The sequence below is a fragment of the Anarhichas minor genome, unplaced genomic scaffold (assembly GCF_050575085.1).
Source record: "Anarhichas minor isolate MPS153535 unplaced genomic scaffold, ASM5057508v1 ptg000055l, whole genome shotgun sequence".
Classification (NCBI taxonomy): domain Eukaryota; kingdom Metazoa; phylum Chordata; class Actinopteri; order Perciformes; family Anarhichadidae; genus Anarhichas; species Anarhichas minor.
Genome location: NW_027466501.1, coordinates 3,576,469 through 3,597,433, shown reverse-complemented (window position 1 = coordinate 3,597,433; position 20,965 = coordinate 3,576,469). Strand labels below are relative to the sequence as shown.

General features: G+C 44.5%; 1 protein-coding gene across 2 annotated transcripts in view; it reads left to right on the top strand.

The window, feature by feature from the left end:
* The window catches only part of scube1 (signal peptide, CUB domain, EGF-like 1), a 109,637-nt gene that overhangs the window by 52,581 nt on the left and 36,091 nt on the right, over positions 1-20,965 (top strand). The window contains exons 5-7 of one of the 2 annotated variants that reach the window (XM_076076071.1): positions 5,910-6,038; positions 8,349-8,465; positions 13,743-13,832. In XM_076076071.1, coding sequence (XP_075932186.1) covers positions 5,910-6,038; positions 8,349-8,465; positions 13,743-13,832 — 336 coding nt within the window. The remainder of the gene's footprint in view (positions 1-5,909; positions 6,039-8,348; positions 8,466-13,742; positions 13,833-20,965) is intronic. The other variant, XM_076076072.1, reaches the window with a different exon arrangement.

Genomic DNA, 20,965 nt, shown 5'->3' with positions numbered 1-20,965 from the left:
GTTATTTTAGTAATATCCATTTCCATTTGGATTCTCATCTGCAGCAACATATACGTAGTGATGGACTATCATGATTTCCAAGATATCTAAATGTGTGGGAATAATAGAGCTCTGAAAAGATGAATTGCAAACTTTAAAGTGAGACTGTCACGGGAGTTCACGGATAGGACCCAATAGCAAGACCACAGGAGACAGGAGTTGATATAAACAGGTTTTATTGTGAAGGTGTGGAGCCCGTGGTCCGACACCAGAGAGTAGGCAGATCGACGGCGTGAGTCCCGTGGCTCGACACCGGAGGGCTGGCAGCTTGACGGCGTGATGTCCCGTGGCTCGATACCAGAGAGTAGGCAGATCGACGGTGTGAGTCCCGTGGCTCGACACTGGAGAGCTGGCAGCTTGACGGCGTGTGTAGTCCGCTAACACAACGGAGGGCAGAGCGGCGGTGAGTAGTCCGTTAACACAGAGGGCACGGGGGATTCCCGGACCGACGGACACCGGAGGCAGGCGCACGAGGGAGAAGATGCAACGGGGTTGAAGCGGGTGAAAGACGGTACGACCTGACAACCCCAGACTGCAGGACCAGAGTTTATATATTGCCAGGGGTATCGTTATTGGGACCTGAGTCTGGTGTGTCAGGCTGCAGGAGGTGATCAGCTGGAGTGGCTGCAGCTGTGTGGCCATGGGAGGTGTAGGGTCTGACAGGGATCCTGACAGAGACACATTCAAGAATGATGGTGATTTATTATTGTTTTTATGTGCCGAGTGTTTGGCCTGTGGTGGCCCTGCTTTCTAGAGAACTGTTGATACTATAAACTATCCAGCATAAGTTGGCCACTCGGCCTCGGCTTAATGAGCCAGCGAGGGAGAGAGAGATGGCAGCGATGGTCGAGCAAGCTAGAGATTGAATGAAGAGAGCGGCCAGCGTTTGTGAGAATGAAGCAGGGAATCAGAGAAATGATGTGTTATTTTCCGATTGTTTCACAGCATTTACATTCTAAAGCACAAATAAAGAGAGCCACACCTCTGCAGACCTTTGCACTATCCTCTCGGGAAGATGCTGCCTTGACAGATTTTGCTCTCGGTCACTCTGCACACAGTGTAGGAGACAGAGGAGCAGAGGGAGCACATGAGCACATGCACATGAAAACACACATGATGATGACGTGATGTAACAACCTGTTCTCATCCGTCAAATATGGCAGCTTCGTATCTGACAGAGCTATGGTGGGCCTTGTGCCTATAAATGTAATGCTTGTGTAGTAGGTAGCTTGTACAGATACCGCCACACACTTCTAGTGGATTATACGTGGTGATTGAGAGGGATTCCTTTTGTCTATCCATTGTTTTTTGAAAATTCCTCCAAATAATAGCTTTTAAGCATTTGAAATAACTTAGATCTGGCTTGATTGTATTTTTTTTGTATCAATATCAGGCTGCAATATAGTTCCAAATCCTGTACCTGAAATTCCTAACCACGAAATCCCCCAGCTACCAACAAACTACAGCTCTTGTACCGTAGCTCTTAATCCAGTAACAGCAGTAACTTAATCCATCAGCGCTAGCGCTGCAAACCACCAATGAAGGATGTTGAAAATTTGGATGTGTCAATGAAAATTTGCTCCAACCAGCACAAAGGTGTTTGTGAGGTGTAGTGTGTGGAGGAGACAAGTGGAGGCTGTGAACTAAACCTATTGAAGAAACAGTTTAGCTTGTTTGTCCTCTCCAGGGAGCCCCCTGGTTGTCTCCCTCCAACCTTGAAGCGAGTTATTTGCTTCATCCCGGTCCACACCTCCCTCACGTTGTTCTGCTGGAGTTTGGCATCCAGCTTCCTCCTGTAGGAGTCCTTGCACTCCCTGAGCTTCCCCTTCAGGTCACGATGAACTCTCCTGAGCTCGTCCCTGTCCCCAGACCTGAAAGCTGCTTTCTTCTTATTAAGAAGAGCTTTCAGGTCACTGGTGATCCATGGCTTGTTGTTGAGGAAGCAGCGTACAGTCCGGGATGGAATGGTGGTTTGTTCACAGAATTTAATGTATTCTGTGATGCAGTCCGTCATGCTGTTGATGTCCTCCCCATGTGGTCCACACAGCACATCCCAGTCTGTTGACTCAAAGCAGTCCTGCGGGGCGTCATTAGCCTCCTGTGACCACCTCCTCACAGTCCTGGTAGTCACAGGCTGCCTCTGCATCAGAGGAGCATACTTTGATGTTAACAGGACCAGGTTGTGATCAGACCTACCAAGGGGAGGAAGGGCAGTGGCACTGTATGCATCCTTTGCATTAGCGTACAGAAGGTCCAGAGTTTTATTGTCTCTTGTGGGGCAGTCAACATACTGGTGAAAAGTTGGTAGGGCTTTATCCAGAGTGATGTGTTTAAAGTCTCCAGTAATTGCTCTGGACTCTGCAGTCTAGTGTCTAGACTCTGCAGTCTAGACACAGTGGAGTGGATTGTGTCCACTGCTGCCTCAGCGTCAGCTGATGGAGGGACCTACACAGCGACAACAATGGCGGATGAGAATTTCCTTGGCAAATAATGACGCATCCCAACGGCTAACAGTTCAATGTCTGGGCTACAGAAACGGTCCTTCACACACACATGGTCAGGATTGCACCACCTCTCGTTCACATACATTGCAATCCCACCACCTCTCTTCTTACCGCTCTGTACAACGTCTCTGTCCGCCCAAACAGTCCTGAAGCCGGGTACGGTCGCACTCTGGTCTGGGAAATCCGCGTGCAGCCATGTCTCCGTGAAACACATGACGCTACACTCATGGAAATCCCTATCGGTCTTCACCAGCACGCCAAGCTCGTCCGTGTTATTTGCCAAAGACCTCACGTTCCCCATTAGAATCGCCGGTACCAAAGGTTCATACTTCCTCCTCTTCGCCTTCCGCGGCGAAGTTGCGGAAAAGTTATGGTCCATTGCCTGACCGTCACTTGAACCAAACGTTAAAGAAAAGACTAAAAAATGAAAACACACACAGGGAGCTGCTGCAGCAGGCGGCCACTTCGCACGGCGCCAATAGTGTAATTGTTGTGGTGAAGGTCTTTTGTTTGTCCCCGAGGAGACAGATTTCTTCTGACATTGCTTCTTACCAAAGAAATGTGTTGATGCTGCCCCCATCACATGATTTGATTGATTGGTATGAAGAGCAAAGTGTTCCCACAAGGTTCACATCATGGAGCAGCTATTCAAATTTTCCAAAGGTCATTTAAAAAAAAACATCATATCGAAATAACACATTCTCACTCCCAACTCGTCAAATACGTGTTCTCGGTCAATAGCACAACTCTTAAAACTATGACTCATAGATACCACCTCCACCTGCACCTATCACCCTGTGTGACTCCCCGGTCGACACTGTGGAGTCCTTCCGCTTCCTGGGCTCCATCATAACCCAGGACCTCAAGTGGGAGCTTAACATCAGCTCCATCACCAAGAAAGCTCAGCAGAGGATGTACTTCCTGAGGCAGCTGGAGAAATTCAACCTGCCAAAGACAATGATGGTGCACTTCTACACAGCCATCATTGAGTCCATCCTCTGCTCCTCCATCACGGTCTGGTACGCTGCAGCCACAGCCAAGGACAAGGGCAGACTGCAGCGCATCATTCGCTCTGCTGAGAGGGTGATTGGCTGCAATCTGCTGTCTCTCCAGGACTTGTTCGCTTCCAGGACCCTTAAGTGAGCAAGAAAGATTGTAGCTGACCCCTCTCACCCTGGACATAAACTGTTCGAGCCCCTTCCATCTGGCAGGAGGCTGCGGTCCATCAGGACCAAGACCTCACGCCAACAGTTTTTTCCCGTCTTCAGTTGAGCTCATCATGGATTTAATGTTACGTCTTTTCAAAATCAACTTCTGTGTTCAAAAGAAACTTACAGTTTCCACACATTACAGGCATACAGTAGTGTGTCGGTATCAGATGCTAAACGGAACTTTGAAGAGTTGGGAGTGTAATAAAGCTCAGTCGCAAACACATTCAATACACACACTTTGTGAAAGAAACTGTCTTTTGCAAGTGAAGACATACAATTGTATCATGATTGGTAGACATCCGCACACCCACAAACAAACTTTCCCAGTTCTTCCCAGAGCTCAGTGATATCTTTGGCCGGCTTCTCCTTCCCCGCTCGCCTCTCTGGAGAGTACTGGCCCGTCCGTCCTCCCCCTCCTTGTTTCCTCCCCCAGCTTACGAAGATTTAATCGCTGTAAAATGCAGAAATACCCAACCACAGATTCAATTTGCAAAAATAGCTTCTTTTTTTGCTGTCCAGACATTCTAAAATCAATGCGGATGCAATCTGTATATAGCAAAAACAGATTTGGGCTGGCAGTCTGAACAAGGCCAAAGACTCCTCAATTCATCCTCCACACTCCACCATAAAATGTATTTTGTTCTGTGTTTTTTCTTGTGTAGCATAAAGGGACTACAACTTTGAAACTAGCATTTGTGAGCAGTGGAGTCCACCCATTCACAGTAAAAAAAAAAATAGTAATCTCACATGGTTGTTCTCACATGAACACATTTTTTTGCCAAAGTTACATGTTTTGATTGTGTCATTCCAACATGTTCTCACACCCAACTCTTCACATACAAACGCCTGGTCAGGACCACTTGGGTCACTCTTTAACACACTGGGTAGACCTTTAGCATCATTTTTCAACACGCAAGGTAATCTCATGTTGCCAAGAATTTACAAAACTACTTGGGTTTGGGTTTAAGCAACAAAAACTACTTGGTTAGGTTTATGAAAATATTTTGTTTTTGGTTAAAATAAGCACATTTGTTACATAGCTCAACTTGGGCATGTAAGTTGAATATGTTATGTAAGCGAAGTAAGTTTAGTACGTGATGTAACTTAACCTAAAAAAGTCAGTCAAAATAAGTCAACGGGGACTTTTGGTTTCAAATGGGACACGAACAGCCGTCTCTTGGGCAAACGTCCTGTCACTTTAGTGAATTTTGCCTGTCTTTACACTACATCACCTGACTTCCTCCTTTACTCTCGTCACAATACAGCCACTAGAGGCAGCCCTGCGGGTGCAAAACTGTCGCTTTAGGGGAAGTGAAGCCAGAGATGCTTTATAACAAAGATGATGCATTACAAGTTCCGCCAATGTTTTGAAATGGTAAACTTCCTGCCTCCTAAGTGTGCATGGTCCTGACGTGTGCAACACCCCCACGCCACCCAGTTGTGTGGATGGATGAATAACGTTTTTATAATTTCTTTTGCTAACATTAGAATTTACACAGCTAAAAGACATTTATCTAAACAAAAATTAGTTAGCTAGGGCATTCGTAAACGTTAGTTGCCAGATCTAATTTGTCCGTATGTGGCTTGTGAAAAAGGGGACCAATATTTACATTGGTGACTATAGAGCGAAATAAATGGTCATAATTGTTTGCGTTCAATTCTCCCATTGCAATTAACTGACCCGGGAACTGCCGCTAGTTTCCTAAAGGGATGGGGCAGTGGCGAAACCCACGTGACACAGATACAAGAAACTGATTCTCAGTGGGTTGTCTCTGTTCTAAACTGTCTCTGATAGAGTATCAAAGTTTGAAGCATAGGGCCACTGAACAATCTGCCGTATTTAAAAATTTGGGAGTGCGAAAGTGTTGGCTCTTCTTACTGATTTAAAGTGGGTGGGGCTGATTTAGAGAATGTTTTCAAATTCCCCTTCATGGGTCAGCAATGAATTTGAAGTTGGTGGGTCGTTTGCTAATGTTACTTCCAACTGTTACTTAATATTTAGTAATGAATATTTATATGTGATGCTCTTTTCTAATTATAGTGTTGTAACTTAAGTGTGCCAGTGGAGATGATGACGTGTCAGCTGAGATCACCTCTGTTCAATCAGACAAAAGTTCCATAAATCTCTGTTCCTGTGTCCCTGTCCCGTCCACAGAGGGGATGAACTGCATGAACAAGGACCACGGCTGTGCCCACATCTGCAGGGAGGCACCAGGCAAAGGTGGGGTGTCGTGCGAGTGCCGTCCTGGCTTTGAGCTGGCCAAGAACCAGAAAGGCTGTACATGTACGTATTACACCTGACCTCTTTATTATTACAGTGCTGGCCTACATCCCCACATTGACACACACACACACACCAGGAAGTGAGTGGGCTTTAAGGTCAACCTTTAGTCTCTGATTTATGTGTAGGTTTTGTTGACATTTGTTGACATTAAGCTATGTTCCCACTACATGACTTTCTTAACGGTCAGATCGCTGTACTGATAATGCTACACTGTAATCAGGAGTCATGACTGACTGGCGACAGGGACTCTTTCACCGGGAGGAATACCCAATGACCACGTTTAGTCTCAAAAACACGTGCAGTGACACGGGAAATGATGTACACTACAGGATTATTTCTTCTAAAAATAGTCATGCTTTTTGATGTTGTCATTGGCAAACAAGTTCACAAAACAGCTGGTTTTCACCCGTCTTTACTGTTTCTTAGGTGTAAAAACAACTTTGGTCCGGCTTTGTAGTAGGAGACCCCTCCGCCAGCTTTCCCCTCAACCCATGTCTTGGGCTCTCATTGGCCATAGCTCGTAGACAGGCTACCCGACAGGTCCAAATATTTAGCCTGATAGTTATCTGGAATGCATCTGGAATACGTCTGCGATGTGTCTGCGATGGGTCTATGATGCGTCTATGATGTGTCTGCAATGCATCTACAATTTGCCTCTGATCTGGGGCTTTTGTTGGGGAGCTCAATAATTTTCACTGAGTTGAAAATCATGGTTAAAGTCATGAAGCGTGAACTAGCTATTAAATGAGCAGCTCACAGACATTGGATGTCTTTATTTCCCACATGTAGTCAAACGCACTTTTGCGTAACGCTCTCCGTCATCTGTTAATCTTTAGTCAATTGACTTGTCACTTTATTTTACGATTCACATGGCAGCGAGGTATTAAAACTTTGCTCCATAGACTTGAATTTATTGAGGTTACGTACTGGTGTGATGAGGGATCTAAACTGTTCCTGTAATCAACATCTGTAATAGCAATGATGGACAAGTTCCAGGAGGCCTTCAGCGGTAAAATATGAGGGTGGACATTTAATACCAAAATCAGCAAAGCGTTTCAGGCCAAGCTGAAGGTGCAGAAGGATTCAGTGGAGAAAATTCATGTCTCGAACTCCCCCCTCACGGCTCCATCCCTGTGTCTCACTCTTCACGCTGAGTGCCTGCAGCCATGGAATTTAGGGCTGCTGTTTTTGAGGGGGGGGGGGGGGGTTTAGTTACACTTTGTTTGGCAACACATCTTGTTCTCCTCTCAGACGGTGAGAGTGTCAAGATTGTGAAAGCATCTGAAAGTCTCTAATGCATCACCCGCTGTGGTAAAATTCATTAATGGCGAGGGACCCAGTGCTGTGCCGGCCTGTTGAGCATATGACGGCACAGAACGGCAGTAAACAAGTGATGAAATGAGAAGCTACTCATGTCTACACACACAAACACACACATATCTTTCCTTCCTTCTCCTCTCTCTCTGTCCATTTTCACCATTCTGTTTTTCTGACTCCCACATCCTCTCTCTCCTTCACTCTCCTCATTGTTTCTTGAATCATCTCAAACCCTCTTTTCTTTTCACTAACGTCTCACATTGTTAGTGTTTGACTAATCAATTCTGTTCGTTACGGGAAACTCCTTCTCAGGAGTTTCTGGCCCATTATATTGTACTAGTTAGCGGGCTGTTAGGGCCAAGTTAAAACCTAGTTTCCCTTGTGGATAAGGGCTAAGGTTGATGAGTTCTCAAGAAAGGTCCTGCAGTGAAACCTCCTCGTTACAATCTCCTCTTTCTCACGTTTTCCATCTCCAGCCCTCGCTTTATCTCTCTTCCACGTGTGCATTCTCTTTCTCATTCTTCCATATCTTTTCTGATCCATCGTGTTTCTCACATTCGTTCGAATTGTTTTTCTTTTTTAAGAATTTATTAAGAATACAAAACCTTTTCTAGCCTTCGGCCTCTCTTGACCCCAAGTTTTCCAGGAAGTCAGGAACCTTTTCAAGAACTACATTTCAAACACAAGAACCTAGACCGAGTTAGGGGGGGACGATGGTCCCCCAATCTAATCAAAGTAATCATTTGAACCAAAACCTGGATCTTTCCCTTGTCCTAACTGCTTTGGTTTTGTTCCTAAGCCTAAGCCAACCTTAACGATACAGATGATAAGTCAGAAAACAGGTTTTATTTTTTAAACAGAGATGTTGTTCTGGAAGGCATGGACCAACAACGTATTTTGTCGCATTGGAGAATTTGTTAGAATCAACATACAGCTAAGAAATACAGCTAACAACCCAGAAGAAACCAATGAATGTGTGTGTGTTGTCTCCAGTGACGTGTAACTATGGCAACGGCGGTTGCCAGCACACATGTGACGACACAGACACCGGTCCGGTGTGTGGCTGCCACCAGAAGTACGCCCTGCACTCAGACAGCAAGACCTGCATCGGTGAGTGACAGCCAAGACGGCTTCCAAGTTCACACACATATGCACACACACACATTGACTCTGAAGCCCTCACAGATGTAACATGTGTTGTATGATAGAAGGCCCTTAACACTGTCACACACTGTCCAGCTGATTAAAAAAAATGAGGAAGAAGTGTGTTGGGGTTGGAGGTGGTCAGTGACAGACAGATCATCTGTGAGCTCTCCAATCATTAATCGGGTTTAGCTGTCCTATTGGTTTTAATTGTTTTTCCCCTGGCATGGACTCTGTCTCAGTCAGTTCCAACGCTCACTTGGATGTTGTTTCAGAACTTTATTGCTTACTATCTCTGGTCAACTTTGCTGCACTAATGTTCTGTTGAAAAGCAGTACCAAATATACAAGGTGGTCAGCTGGTTACTGTTTTATGTTCATTTTAGAGTATGGTGTGTAGATTTATTGAACATTCTGGCTGTTTTCACTCCCAACTTGTCACATACAGATGTTTGGTCAATGGCCCTACGTTTCAAACAAGGACGCTACACGTAGTCCTCTAGCGCCAGTTTTGGACATGCAGGGTGACCTCTAGTCACTCCTCAGCAACGCTTTCCAACTCCTGGGAAACCCCGAGGCGCTCCCAGGCCAGACGAGATCTGTAGTCTCTCCAGCGTTTGGGTCAACCTCGGGCCTGTTATCAGTTGGACGTGCCTGGAAAACCTTTAAAGAATGACGTCCAGAAGGCATCCTTATCAGAGGCCAAAACCACCTCAGCTGGCCCCAGCGGCTGTACCCTGAGCTCTTTCCGGATGTCTGAGCCCCTCACCCTATCTTTGAGGCTGAGCCCAGCCACCCTACAAAGGAAGCTCATTTTGGCCGCTTGTAACTGCAATCTCATTCTTCACTACCCATCACTACCCAAAGCTCATGATCATAGCTGAGGGTTGGAACGTAGATGGACTGGTAAATTGAGAGCTCCGCCTTAGCTCCCTCTTCACCACAATGGTCTGGTATAACGCCCCCAGCAATGCTGACGGCGTACCAAACCGCCTGTCCATCTCAGGCTCCATTTTAAGCTTGGGCTATAAAGAGAGACAAAGTCTGCGTAGGCAGGATGTCGGGGTGGATGGATGGGTCAAAGAAACACAGGACTTTCACCCAGAAGGCTAATGTTTGTGTCCCGAGTGGAACCAAAACTCAACAATGACTTATTGTAAGTTGTGTAACGTACTTATTTAACGTACTTAATTTATGGAACTAACTTAACTGTCACTTAGTTGCGTCACGTAGGATACATGACGCAGTTTAGTTAATTACTTACTTATCTTAAGTTACGTAACAAACAAACTTATTTAATCCCAAACCATCATCTTTTCCTAAACCTAACCAAGTAGTTTTGTTGCTTAAATCGAAACAAGTAGTAACGTGACATAGTAGCCAAAGTAACATACTTAATTTATGTTGCATACGTAATGTTGCCCTGCACGCTGAAAAATGCTGCCAATGGGGTACCCAGCTGGTTTAAAAGTGGGCCATATGTGACAGGTTGGGAGGCAGAACGTGTTGGTTAAACACAATGTTTCCCTTTGTGTTGGAATTATCAATTTGAAGGTATTAATGAATCCGTACTGGGCTCAGATAATTGTTGCACTTGCGTTTTAGACGAATCATCTGTGATGAGCTAAAACATGTGGTGTCATTAACAGTGCTGACTACTGAGTCAGCACTGTTAATGACACCACATGTTTTAGCTCATCACAGATGGTTTGTCTAAAACGCTAGTGCAAGAATATAACCTTTCAGATAATTTTTTAAGATGTGGGCCTACACCGTAACACTCTAAGTAGATGTATAAGAGTTCCTTTGAACTTTGAGGTAGCAGCTCTTCAATTTGGTTCAATTGCATAGATGAGAGCAAAAGGCCCTTGGTGGCACCAAAAACACCAAAAAAAAAGACCTTTTCTAAAAGACCTGTGTGGATTCCCACTTGATACACAAAAGGTGTTCATAGCATTCAATTGTAGGCAAAAAATCCCGCAGTTTAGAGCTTGGAATCAGAATTTGTATGGACTCCCCTCCTGCCAAAATCTCTAACCTGGCAGGATTACAGGTCACCAAGTCTCTGTCCCATTAGTGGGCTGCTTGGGAGTCCATGTGATTTTAGATTACAAGGTTTGGCTCATTTGTAATTGGGCAGCTTAAACCTTAATGAACCCTAAAAAAATCAAGTAAACTTGTCCATGTGGTTTAGACCAAAGAGAGCGATTTAACACTTTGTTGCATGTAACATGGCGAGGTTATAACCACCTGCACACCCAGAGGACACATACAGTTTGTCTCATTCCTGACTGTCAACTGAGAAACGTCTCAGTACGATGCTGTTGATAACACACATGGACACACAATAATCTGATGTCATTTTGATGTGCTGTCCTTCCTGCTGTGTCCGTACACTGGAAACACCTCTTTCTCTCTTTCGGTCTCTCTCTCTCTGTCTGTCGTCTTCTTTCTCTCTCTCTGTCTGTCTGTCTGTCTGGCTCTGTCTCTCTCTCTATCTCTTGCCCTCACCACTCAAGCAGATTGCGGTTTTGACTGCCAATAACCCCCTTTTGTTTCCAGCTGCTTTGAAGAAATGAAACAGCATCAAGGAAAGGCTGCGAAGAGGAAACAGAATGAGAGGGAACCCTCCCCTTTCCCAACATCTTGTGTCTTTTCTCTCTCTCTCTCTCTCTCTCTCTGTCTCTCTTCATACTTTGACAAGAGAAAGAACCTCAGTATCTCTGGTCTGGGTGTCCTAACTGCTCTATGGACCTCCCTTGAACCCCCCTTCCCACCACCCTCCCCTTTACCCTTTCTGTGTAGCACTCTCCTTCTGCTCCTCCTTTCTTCTCCCTCCTCCTCCTCCTGCTGCTTTCTGGTGATAGTACCTGATTGCCTGTCTTGTCTGAGCATCCGTGTTTAAACCAAATCAGGTGGATTTAAAGGATTAATCCTCAGCGCACAAGAGGACAGAGTGACTCTGGGTGGGTTGGGGTTCGGGGGGTGGGGGATCACGGGTGGTCAAAAATGGACATCTCAATTGCAGCCTGATCTTAGTCAAAGCTCCCAAAGAAAGCAAAAACCTAACCTCCTCCTCCTCCACCTCCTCTCTCTCTACCACCTCATCCTCCACCTCCTCACAAGTCCCGAACAAAAAAAAGCGGGCGACTCGTCGAAAACCCCGAAACGTCATATCGACCTCCATGCCTCATCCCCATCAGCCCGCTTTCTTGTGCCACACCCCTTAACAGAGAGGCAGGGACTTGCACCCTTCTTTCTACTGCATGTGTCCACTCACGTGTGCCACATCGTCCAACTGTCTGCCACTGCTTCTTCCACTAATCAGCATCTGTCTGTCTGTCTGTCTGTCTGTCTGTCTGTCTGTCTGTCTGCTTGTCGAGCTGCATGGGAGAGCCTGCGCTTCATTTTCCCTTTGAATTGCAGTACATATTTTATTGCTGTTGTTGTTTTTAGTGACCCTGGTCCTCCTGCATTTTTTTTTTTTTTTTTTAAACCATTCTCCTCCTAGCTTTAGTAGTGTAGAGTGATTTAACTCTTCCCCCCTTCCTCGTCCTGTGTAGGTCCGGCTCTCTAAACCCCCCCTCCCCCTCTCTCTGTGGGCCTCTGAACCACTGCTTAGCCCTGTAGACTCCTCTCTTCTCAACCTGTCTTACACATCCACCCCTCACACACACACACACGCACACACATACACGCACACACATTTCATCTCCATTTTTTCACACACTCAAGAAAGCAGACGCTCAAAAGCATGCAGACTGGTATGCACTAGCTCTTGATTTAACACACACACACACACACACACACACACACACACATTCACACAGCCACATTTCACCCGTTAGCTGAGCACCAGAAAGCCTCCTTTCATTCCCGGAGTGTACTTCAGAGACTGCTCCACTTTGTCCATCAAGCGCCTGAGAGGAGACAGAGAAAACGGTAGTGGGCCAGGCCCGGGGATGGGACATTAATTACCCCTTTAACCCCCCTCCCTCCCTCCCCCCATCACAACTCATAGGACCGTGTGTATACATCAAAGCCCAGTCCTATAGCGGCAAGTGGCGTCCATTCACAAAGAGATGCTCATTCAGGCCCTAATGACTCAGGCCCCAATGAAAGGCCGCCTCCATCCCCGCCATCGCCAAAACCCACCATCCCTACGCCGCACCACATGCATGCAATCTCAAGAGCGATCCTACCTCCTTCGCCAAGGCCAACCCCCCCCCCCCCCCCCCCCCACACCACCACCGCTTTGGGAACGTGGTTTTTCCAGCGTTGACTGTCAAAGCCAGTTGTGATGTGTTCCATAGACAAACAGGCAACCAGCGCTGCCCCCAGACTACCTCCTCCTGCTTGTTTTTTGTTTTTGTTTCTTTGCATGCCCTCCCTACACTCCCCCTTCAAACCCCATTTCTCAGTGTCTGCACCCCTGTTTCCCTCACATACCTCTCCCATTGCGGGCCATGATGGGACTGATCCGGTCTTTCCTCATTCTTCTCTCGCTTGCACTCTCTCTCTCTCTCTCTCTTGCTCCCTACTCTGTCCATCATTCCCTCTCGATCATCTCGTCATCTTTCCCCCCTCGTTTGACCTCTCGTCCTCCTCCCCATGTACCACCCTTTCTCCTCTTTCCTGTTGTCACCGTCACCCCCCTTTTCCTTTGCTTCCGTCTTTGTTCCCACATTCAAGGCAGCTTGTCTTGGAAATGTTGGACATGTATCCTCCCACCCTCTCTTTCTCGTCTTCCTCCTCCATCCTAACGCAAGGGAATCATTGCTGACAAAGTGTGGCTGTTTGATATGGAAGACAGACACTCCATCGGCGACAACAGCAACGTCAACATCAGAGTTAAAATCCCCCTTAACGTTCACCCCAACCCATTCCATCCCCCAAACCCCACACCTCTAACCATCCTTGTTTTTGTTGACTTTCTTCATATGTAAGCCCTGAACCTCCTCCCCTCCCTCCCTACCTACTTGCCTACCTACCGCTTCATTTTGTAAGCTACACACTGATCATTTTATCCATTTTGTTTTGTTCTTCTGTTTGCTCTGGGGGATTTATCATTTGTTTGGGGATTAACATGCTAACAGGGATTTTGGCGCTTCTTCATCGCTTCTTTGCTTCTTGGCTTTTTTTTTTTTTTTTTTGCTCAAACGCCAAGAGGGGCTGAAGGTCTGGTCATTTGGGCTTCTCATTAACCTGCTGCTCACTGTTTGTCCCCTTGTCACTTGTGTTTTAGAGAAAGATGAGGCTGCAATTGAGAGCTCTGAGTTCAATGCCACGTCAGTAGCTGATGTGGACAAGCGGGTGAAACGGCGGCTACTTATGGGTAACTCTTTTCTTCCTCTTTCTATGTGTTGCCATGGCGCTTGTGCTTGTATCCCCGACTCCACTCCTCTCCGTTCTTCCTCGTCTCTCTGTCTTTATTTTGTTAATTTTTTTTTCTTTTAAATCTTTGATGCCCACTGTGTTTCCCACAGTCAGTTTTGTTGCAACTGTATCTAAAGTGATGAAAACAGAACAAAAGAGGTCGCTTTTTTCCTTTAATAAACTGGTCCTCCCTAACTCTACCTACCAAATCTCTGGATGGCTCTAGGGTTTTCTTATGACTAACATTTACACTCCCAGTTGCACCTTACTCCAAATGTTTTGTGCTCCATTCCCCTCACCCATGGTGCAAAAACAGAATAACTTGCACCAAAGCAAAACCCCTGAAAAGGTTGCGGCCCCAACTTGCCCCATGATTACAGAACTACACCATAAACGTTTTGCACTGCACTTGGTAGACTATTCTCAAAACCATAATACTCAAAAGGGGCAGTAAATCGAGACCTCTCTACTTAGTGAGTCTTCTTTTTTTGTGATCAAATGTTTCTTGATTTTCAAGATATGCATTAAAAATCAACCATAAGTTACTATGAGTACACGCACGCATACACATATATATATATATATACATACAAACACAGTATATATACATATACATGCATATATATATATATATATATATATATATATATATATATATATATATATGCATATGCACACATACATACACATACAAATATACACATACAAATAGTAAATAAATAAATAAATAAATAAAATAAAAAATATATGATAATAATAAAAAACTTAGTAATATACACACATACACACCCTTACTCCGTAATCCCCCCCCCTCCCACAATTGGCGACAACAAATAATGCTTGGTGACTAGCGAGTGCCTAAAGACTCATGTGACTAGCAATTGCCTAACAATTCACCTGACTAGCGATTGCCTAACGATTCACTTGACTAGCGATTGCCTAAAGATTCACTTGACTAGCGATTGCCTAACGATTCACTTGACTAGCGATTGCCTAACGATTCACTTGACTAGCGATTGCCTAACGATTCACATGACTAGCGATTGCCTAACGATTCACATGACTAGCGATTGCCTAACGATTCACTAGACTAGCGATTGCCTAACGATTCACTAGACTAGCGATTGTCTAACGATTCACTAGACTAGCGATTGTCTAACGATTCACTTGACTAGCGATTGCCTAACGATTCACTTGACTAGCGATTGCCTAACGATTCACATGACTAGCGATTGCCTAACGATTCACATGACTAGCGATTGCCTAACGATTCACGTGACCAGCATGCCTAACGACTCAGGACACAAACGCTGGTCTCCTGACTGAAAATCCTTTGTTTGTCTGACCCATCCAACTCCCCTCCCACCCTTCCTGTGTTGACTATCTCGCTCTTTATACTACGCAGTTGCTCTGAGCGTCTAATAATGACAACAGTGGGTTTACATTCGCGTCAGTTGAAGATTGAAGATTCAGTTGAGAATCGGTGTCAAACGCCGAGGGGCACCGACCAACCATCGGTATTTGACGAGTTGGGAGTGAGACCCAGTTGTGATATAATGGTGGGAAAGCTCACCAGTGACATCTGTTTGTAAAACCTTGCACTGTAGGAAAACAGCAGGTCTGAGATCAGTGTTCTTTACCGTCACGCTATCACAAGCTAACGTTACATAGTAACCTTGGCTATCTAGCGTAACTGTCAGTAACTGACACGCCCTATGGAATCGGTTTCATAGCTTTTTTAAATTCTAAGCTCAGCAATTCTGTGATCACAGAAGCTATCACGCCCTGCCTCAATGCTGCCAATAGGCTGCGCTGGCCTGCGCCAGGCCCCCATCAAAAGATACTTGCCATCGGGCCAAACAACTTTTCTGGCGGAAACCCTGTGGCTATGAAGGAGTTCTACTTAAAAAAGCATTGATCAGGCCATGATTGGGACTGCAACCTGCCACTTCTTGCTTTCAGATCTTCAACCCATCTTTTCATAAATGAATCAATGTTTTTCCTACGACCTGATCAATCTGACAAACTTAAATGGGTCTTTCGATCAAAGTTGTGCTTTTTCCGAAGCCTTACTTTCCTCCTCTCCTGTTTTAAATTGAACCTTTCTTTTATTTTCTGAGACAGTGGTACATCGGAAAGCCCTCCCGGTGCCCCAGTACAAAACGATGTGCTACACTCTGTAGTCTATTAAACCATGTTCCATTCTTATATACACATTTCACTTCAGCAGGTTCTGACCAGTGTGGAGGAAGAGTGAAGAATTTTATTCTAACAGATCTATCTGTCCGTCCTTCTCTCTCCTCCCTCTATGACCTTTTAACTGAGTATTGGATTTCTCCTAAACCCTGCTTCACCTCCTGTTGTACCAGCATGTCGCCTGTATCCTGTAGTGTTCCAGGGCTGCCCTAATGTAGGTCATGGACAACTCACTGGGATTACATTATAAAAACCTCACAACAGTGAATCAAGTTTTTAATCCGTTTGGAGGTTTTGCTTTCAAATCAATCCCTCCACGACGAGATCAGCCACGGCAGCACCACTGTTTTCAGACTTCGACATGGTCGAAGATTTGAAAGGGTCTGAGGACACTATGCCATACAGATGGCCATCCTCCAAATTGCTGAATGGTTTAATGTCCAGCTGGTTACTCCCTCAGTTTACCTCAGAAAGGTGCACAGATAGAAACAATGGAAGTTTCCAACAAAATGAAAAGTCAGCCAAAACTAATTTTGTTCAGGTTGAATTTGGAATTCACGGACAAGATTAAACACTTATTAATGTCCTAGTATTTGGATACTTACCCTAACCCTAACGATGTGATGACCAGTACGGTCTGTGTTTGAATTAAACGTTTGAGTCCTGATGTGCCTCCATCATGCCCGTTTACATGAACAAACAGACACATGTGGATGCTGAGAGTGTGGAAGGCATCTCGCTGCTGCTCCGGCACAGCCTGAACAGCAGCAGCATGTTAGATTTGACAAGACCATCAGTTTGTCTGCTTCCTCTGACACGCCACGCTCCTGTCTCTGCCCCCGCTGCCATGGCATTACATGGCGCAAAAAAGTTCAGAGTGAGGCTCTGATTAAAAAGGCGCTGCTGAGCCGAGGACAGGATAGAGAAAGCGGGGGAGTGAGAATGGGGGGAAAGGGAGGGGAGAGGAAGGAGTGTGGGGAAGACTTGATGAAAAGCAATCCGGAGACATTTCATAATGTAGAATTTGAAGGAAAATCAGGAGCCAGGTGCTGGACACATGTGAGCAAAGTGTCAAAAGAGAGACTCAGTGGTGCTACAGTTTTTGTGGCCCTGGATTCCCAATATACCTCTCGACAGATGGAGCTAAGCTGAGGTGTGTGCGTGCACAGTGGGTGTATCCATACAGCGTGATTCCAGGCCAGAGCTATGCTGACTGACAGCTGATTTAGTTGCCCATCACGGGGCAAAAGGGGGGGATCTCGTTGAGCGCTGACAGATGATCGTGCCCCTCTCACCTTTTCCCAACACTGCAGCAGTTGCTGTTACTTGGCACAATGCTTTAGTATACACAGTGCACATCGTTTTCTCTCACACTCTCCAGCTTTAATCAATAGAACGTGTGTCCTCTCACGGAAAGAGCGGTCAGTGTTTCCAATGCAAGGAGTGTGACGGACATGTGTATACTTGCTGTCTTCCCTCCCATTCCTCTGCCCCTCGCTGACACATTGTAATCCCCACAGATGGAGTCGCCGCCCTTGTTCCGTCTGCAGGAGGAGAGTTGTGTTCAGTTGCTTTCATGTTTCCAACATCCCCTAACCGGAAATGTTCCCCTTCCTTTTTTCATATTGATTTCATCTAGAGTCAAAGAACCTGATGACTGGTCTTTATCATCTAAGTATCCCAAATGAAATTTAGAATAAAATCATTTAAAAAAATCATGAATGTAACATGATCGGGTTCATCACCGATCAGAATTCACAAGTTAACCACAGAGTTGCCAACCCACCTGTGTGACCCTGGTGACATGATACAGAAGGGAGTATGGAAATGCCTAGTTGTTACTTCACGACCGTTTGATAGTTCATCAATTATGCTCAACACAAATTAGTGGAATTAAATGAAATTTGGGAATTGACTCAAAAGTCATGTCATGTCAATTGCACAGAATTGGGCAGTGGGCAGTTTCAGATGAATACTTGAAGTGGAGGTGAAATGCAAAATGCCCTTTTAACTGTTTTAGACATCCCAGGTCATATTACTTATCAATATATAAAAAATAAAAATGAATTTCTTCGTATTCTTTTATATAACAATCCAATCATCTTTTCTTCCTGTAAAACAATATCTTGATATTATATACATGAAAAAATAATTGCTTAGGACATTTTTTTTTAAAACAAATAAATTGAGAACAGGATTAGAATTTATATCTAAAATGTATATAAATATTGTTTATATAGCAGCAACAGTTATGTTTACGACAGCAAAGTCATTAATATCTAGCTGGAAATAAATGGAAAATGTAAATTAAATAAATAACATTTCTGGTTTGTCTCAGATGTTTACAAAAAAACAGCTTTTGGCCGATTGTTCATGCTCTGCTTGTGTAAACATAACGGTGGTAGCCGATTGAATTCGGTTCGCAGATGTATTAATACATTTTGGGCTTTTTACTCTCAAATATTTTATTGCACATACAGTAACAAGCGTAGTTGCTGTCAACTCGAATATCTTTCACTTCACCTGGTTCACTTTACCACAGCGGCCTCTCTGCCCGTGCTTTGTGTGTGTGTGTTTGTGCCTGTGTGTGTGTGTGTTTGTGTCTCTGTGTGACAGGCTCAGCCCGACAGAGAGTGCAGAGCAAATGCACGCTGCAGCGGTGATAATAAATTACATCAAAACATTCAAAAGTACAAATAAAAACGACAAGGGAGGTGTGTGTCGAGCCTCAGTCCTCCGTAGCTCCGTATTGCGCTACATTCTAAGTCTACCCACCGTTTCATTGGGGGATACTCACAGTACAGAAGATAAAGACGCTCTAACTTCCATTTCACTGCGACTTTAAAGGAATAGATTTAACATTTTAGGAAATCCACTTTGCTTTCTTGCTAAGAGTTACTGTAGACGAGAAGATCGATACCAGTCACATGTCTGTAAATATGAAGCTACAGCCAGGGGGCAGTTAGCTTAGCATAAAGCATAAACACTTTCTTGTGATCTTTCATTTCATTCTGCTTGTTTTATTTGGTCAAAAATCCAAAGTGTAGAAATGACAAATTGTAGCTTTGCAGAAGATGTTTTGGCCATGTACAGAATGTGAAGCGAGGTGCTTAGTGCAGCAGTTCTTTGTGGGTAGAGCGGGTCCTCCTTTAAAACCTCTTGCACAATTTGGGGGCTCTCGGGCTCAGCACCTCTGAAAATATTGTTCGAAAAAATAGCCTTGTTGTTCGTCAGTATTGTGGATTCGTACAGTTGTTTTACCGGATTAAACAGCAACGTATGGGCAACACTATCATATAAGTCACTTTTTACACACTCCAAACACAACTATAGACTACTAATATAAGCATCTATAAAATGTGTCATAAAAGCATGAAATCCTGGGCATAAATCGCCGTTATGTGTACGGCAAATCAATATTTGCACCAAGATGCTAGCGGCTACCGAGCATTGCAATGCATTTTTTAGGATTAGCACTCGTCGCCGAACTCATAAATACCTTCGGTTTTTCTCTCCGTGGAAGCAGTACAAAGCTGTGAGTGGACAATGGTACCATGGCACTGCCCTCCGCCGAAACAAATCGTGGGTTTTTGGACCCGTTTTATGAAAAATGAGTAGAATAACGTCGCAGATTATCCGGTTCAAACTGGAATCATTGTTGCCAACTGCATCCTGTTTACTTCCGAGCTGTTTCAACACCAAATTCGACACACGCCTTCCTGAGACTCTGACGCGTCGAAGGCGGGCTCATTGACTGAAATCGACTGATGATAGGCTGAGCTACAGCCCCATACACACACAGGAAATGAGAAAATCCTATAGATGACAGCCAGAAACAGGCTCTGATGATGTTAGGAATCTCAAAATGATTCCTAACAGCTGTATTTGGATGTATTGAATAATATGAGTGATAAAAAAGTGAAATATATAGTTATATAGTATATAAAAGTACAAGAGTGTAAGAGCTGCAACAGCTCTTACACTCTTGTAAGAGCAAGAGTGATTTAAAAAAAACTATTGTTTTTTGTTAGGAATCTCAAAATGATTCCTAACAGCTGTATTTGGATGTATTGAATAATATGAGTGATAAAAAAGTGAAATATATAGTTATATAGTATATAAAAGTACAAGAGTGTAAGAGCTGCAACAGCTGGTTCGAAAATGATGACCTTGCGTGACCTCTCTGTACTAAAGCCTCTTATTCTTCACTTTATCCCAGCCAAACGTTATTCTACGACTACTGATCATACATACATAGGTTGTGCTATGATTTGGGAGAGTTTTAGGGAGCCAGCTGCATTATTTCAAAAACATAATGTCAATGAAAGTGCTTTTTCTTCAGGCGAACCTGAATATTTTCAATTTGAGCTGTGTAATGTCTTCATTTACTATATTAACCAGCAACATATACACAATATTACCCACTGAACAACCTCACAAGTGTTGTGATCTGATTATAGCATCAAAAATTATTGAAATAGACCTTGTAGTTACAGAACTGTGGTCACTTTAGTATGGGTATGTCATTTTCGAGCAGAGGCCTACAAATAGGGCCCGAGCTCAAGAGGATTTATTAATCCTGAGGTTGGTGGTTAGGTCCCAAGCTCCTCCTCTCCGCATGTCAAAGTGTCCATCAGGGAGACACTAATCACGACAAGGTGCTCCCTGGGCAATTCACAGCAGCCCACTGCTCCTACATACTGAGGTCAAATCTCATGTATGTATGACACGATAAAATAAAGTTGAAGTTTGAAGGTTGCTAGTCAACCAACGCAGTCTAAAAAATAGTGTTAATTTGTGGACTTTTGAGATGCTGCAAAAGGTTGACCTATTCCTTTAATCTTTGCCACAACTGACTCCAGACATCATGCTGAAGCAAAAACACATTCATTTTAT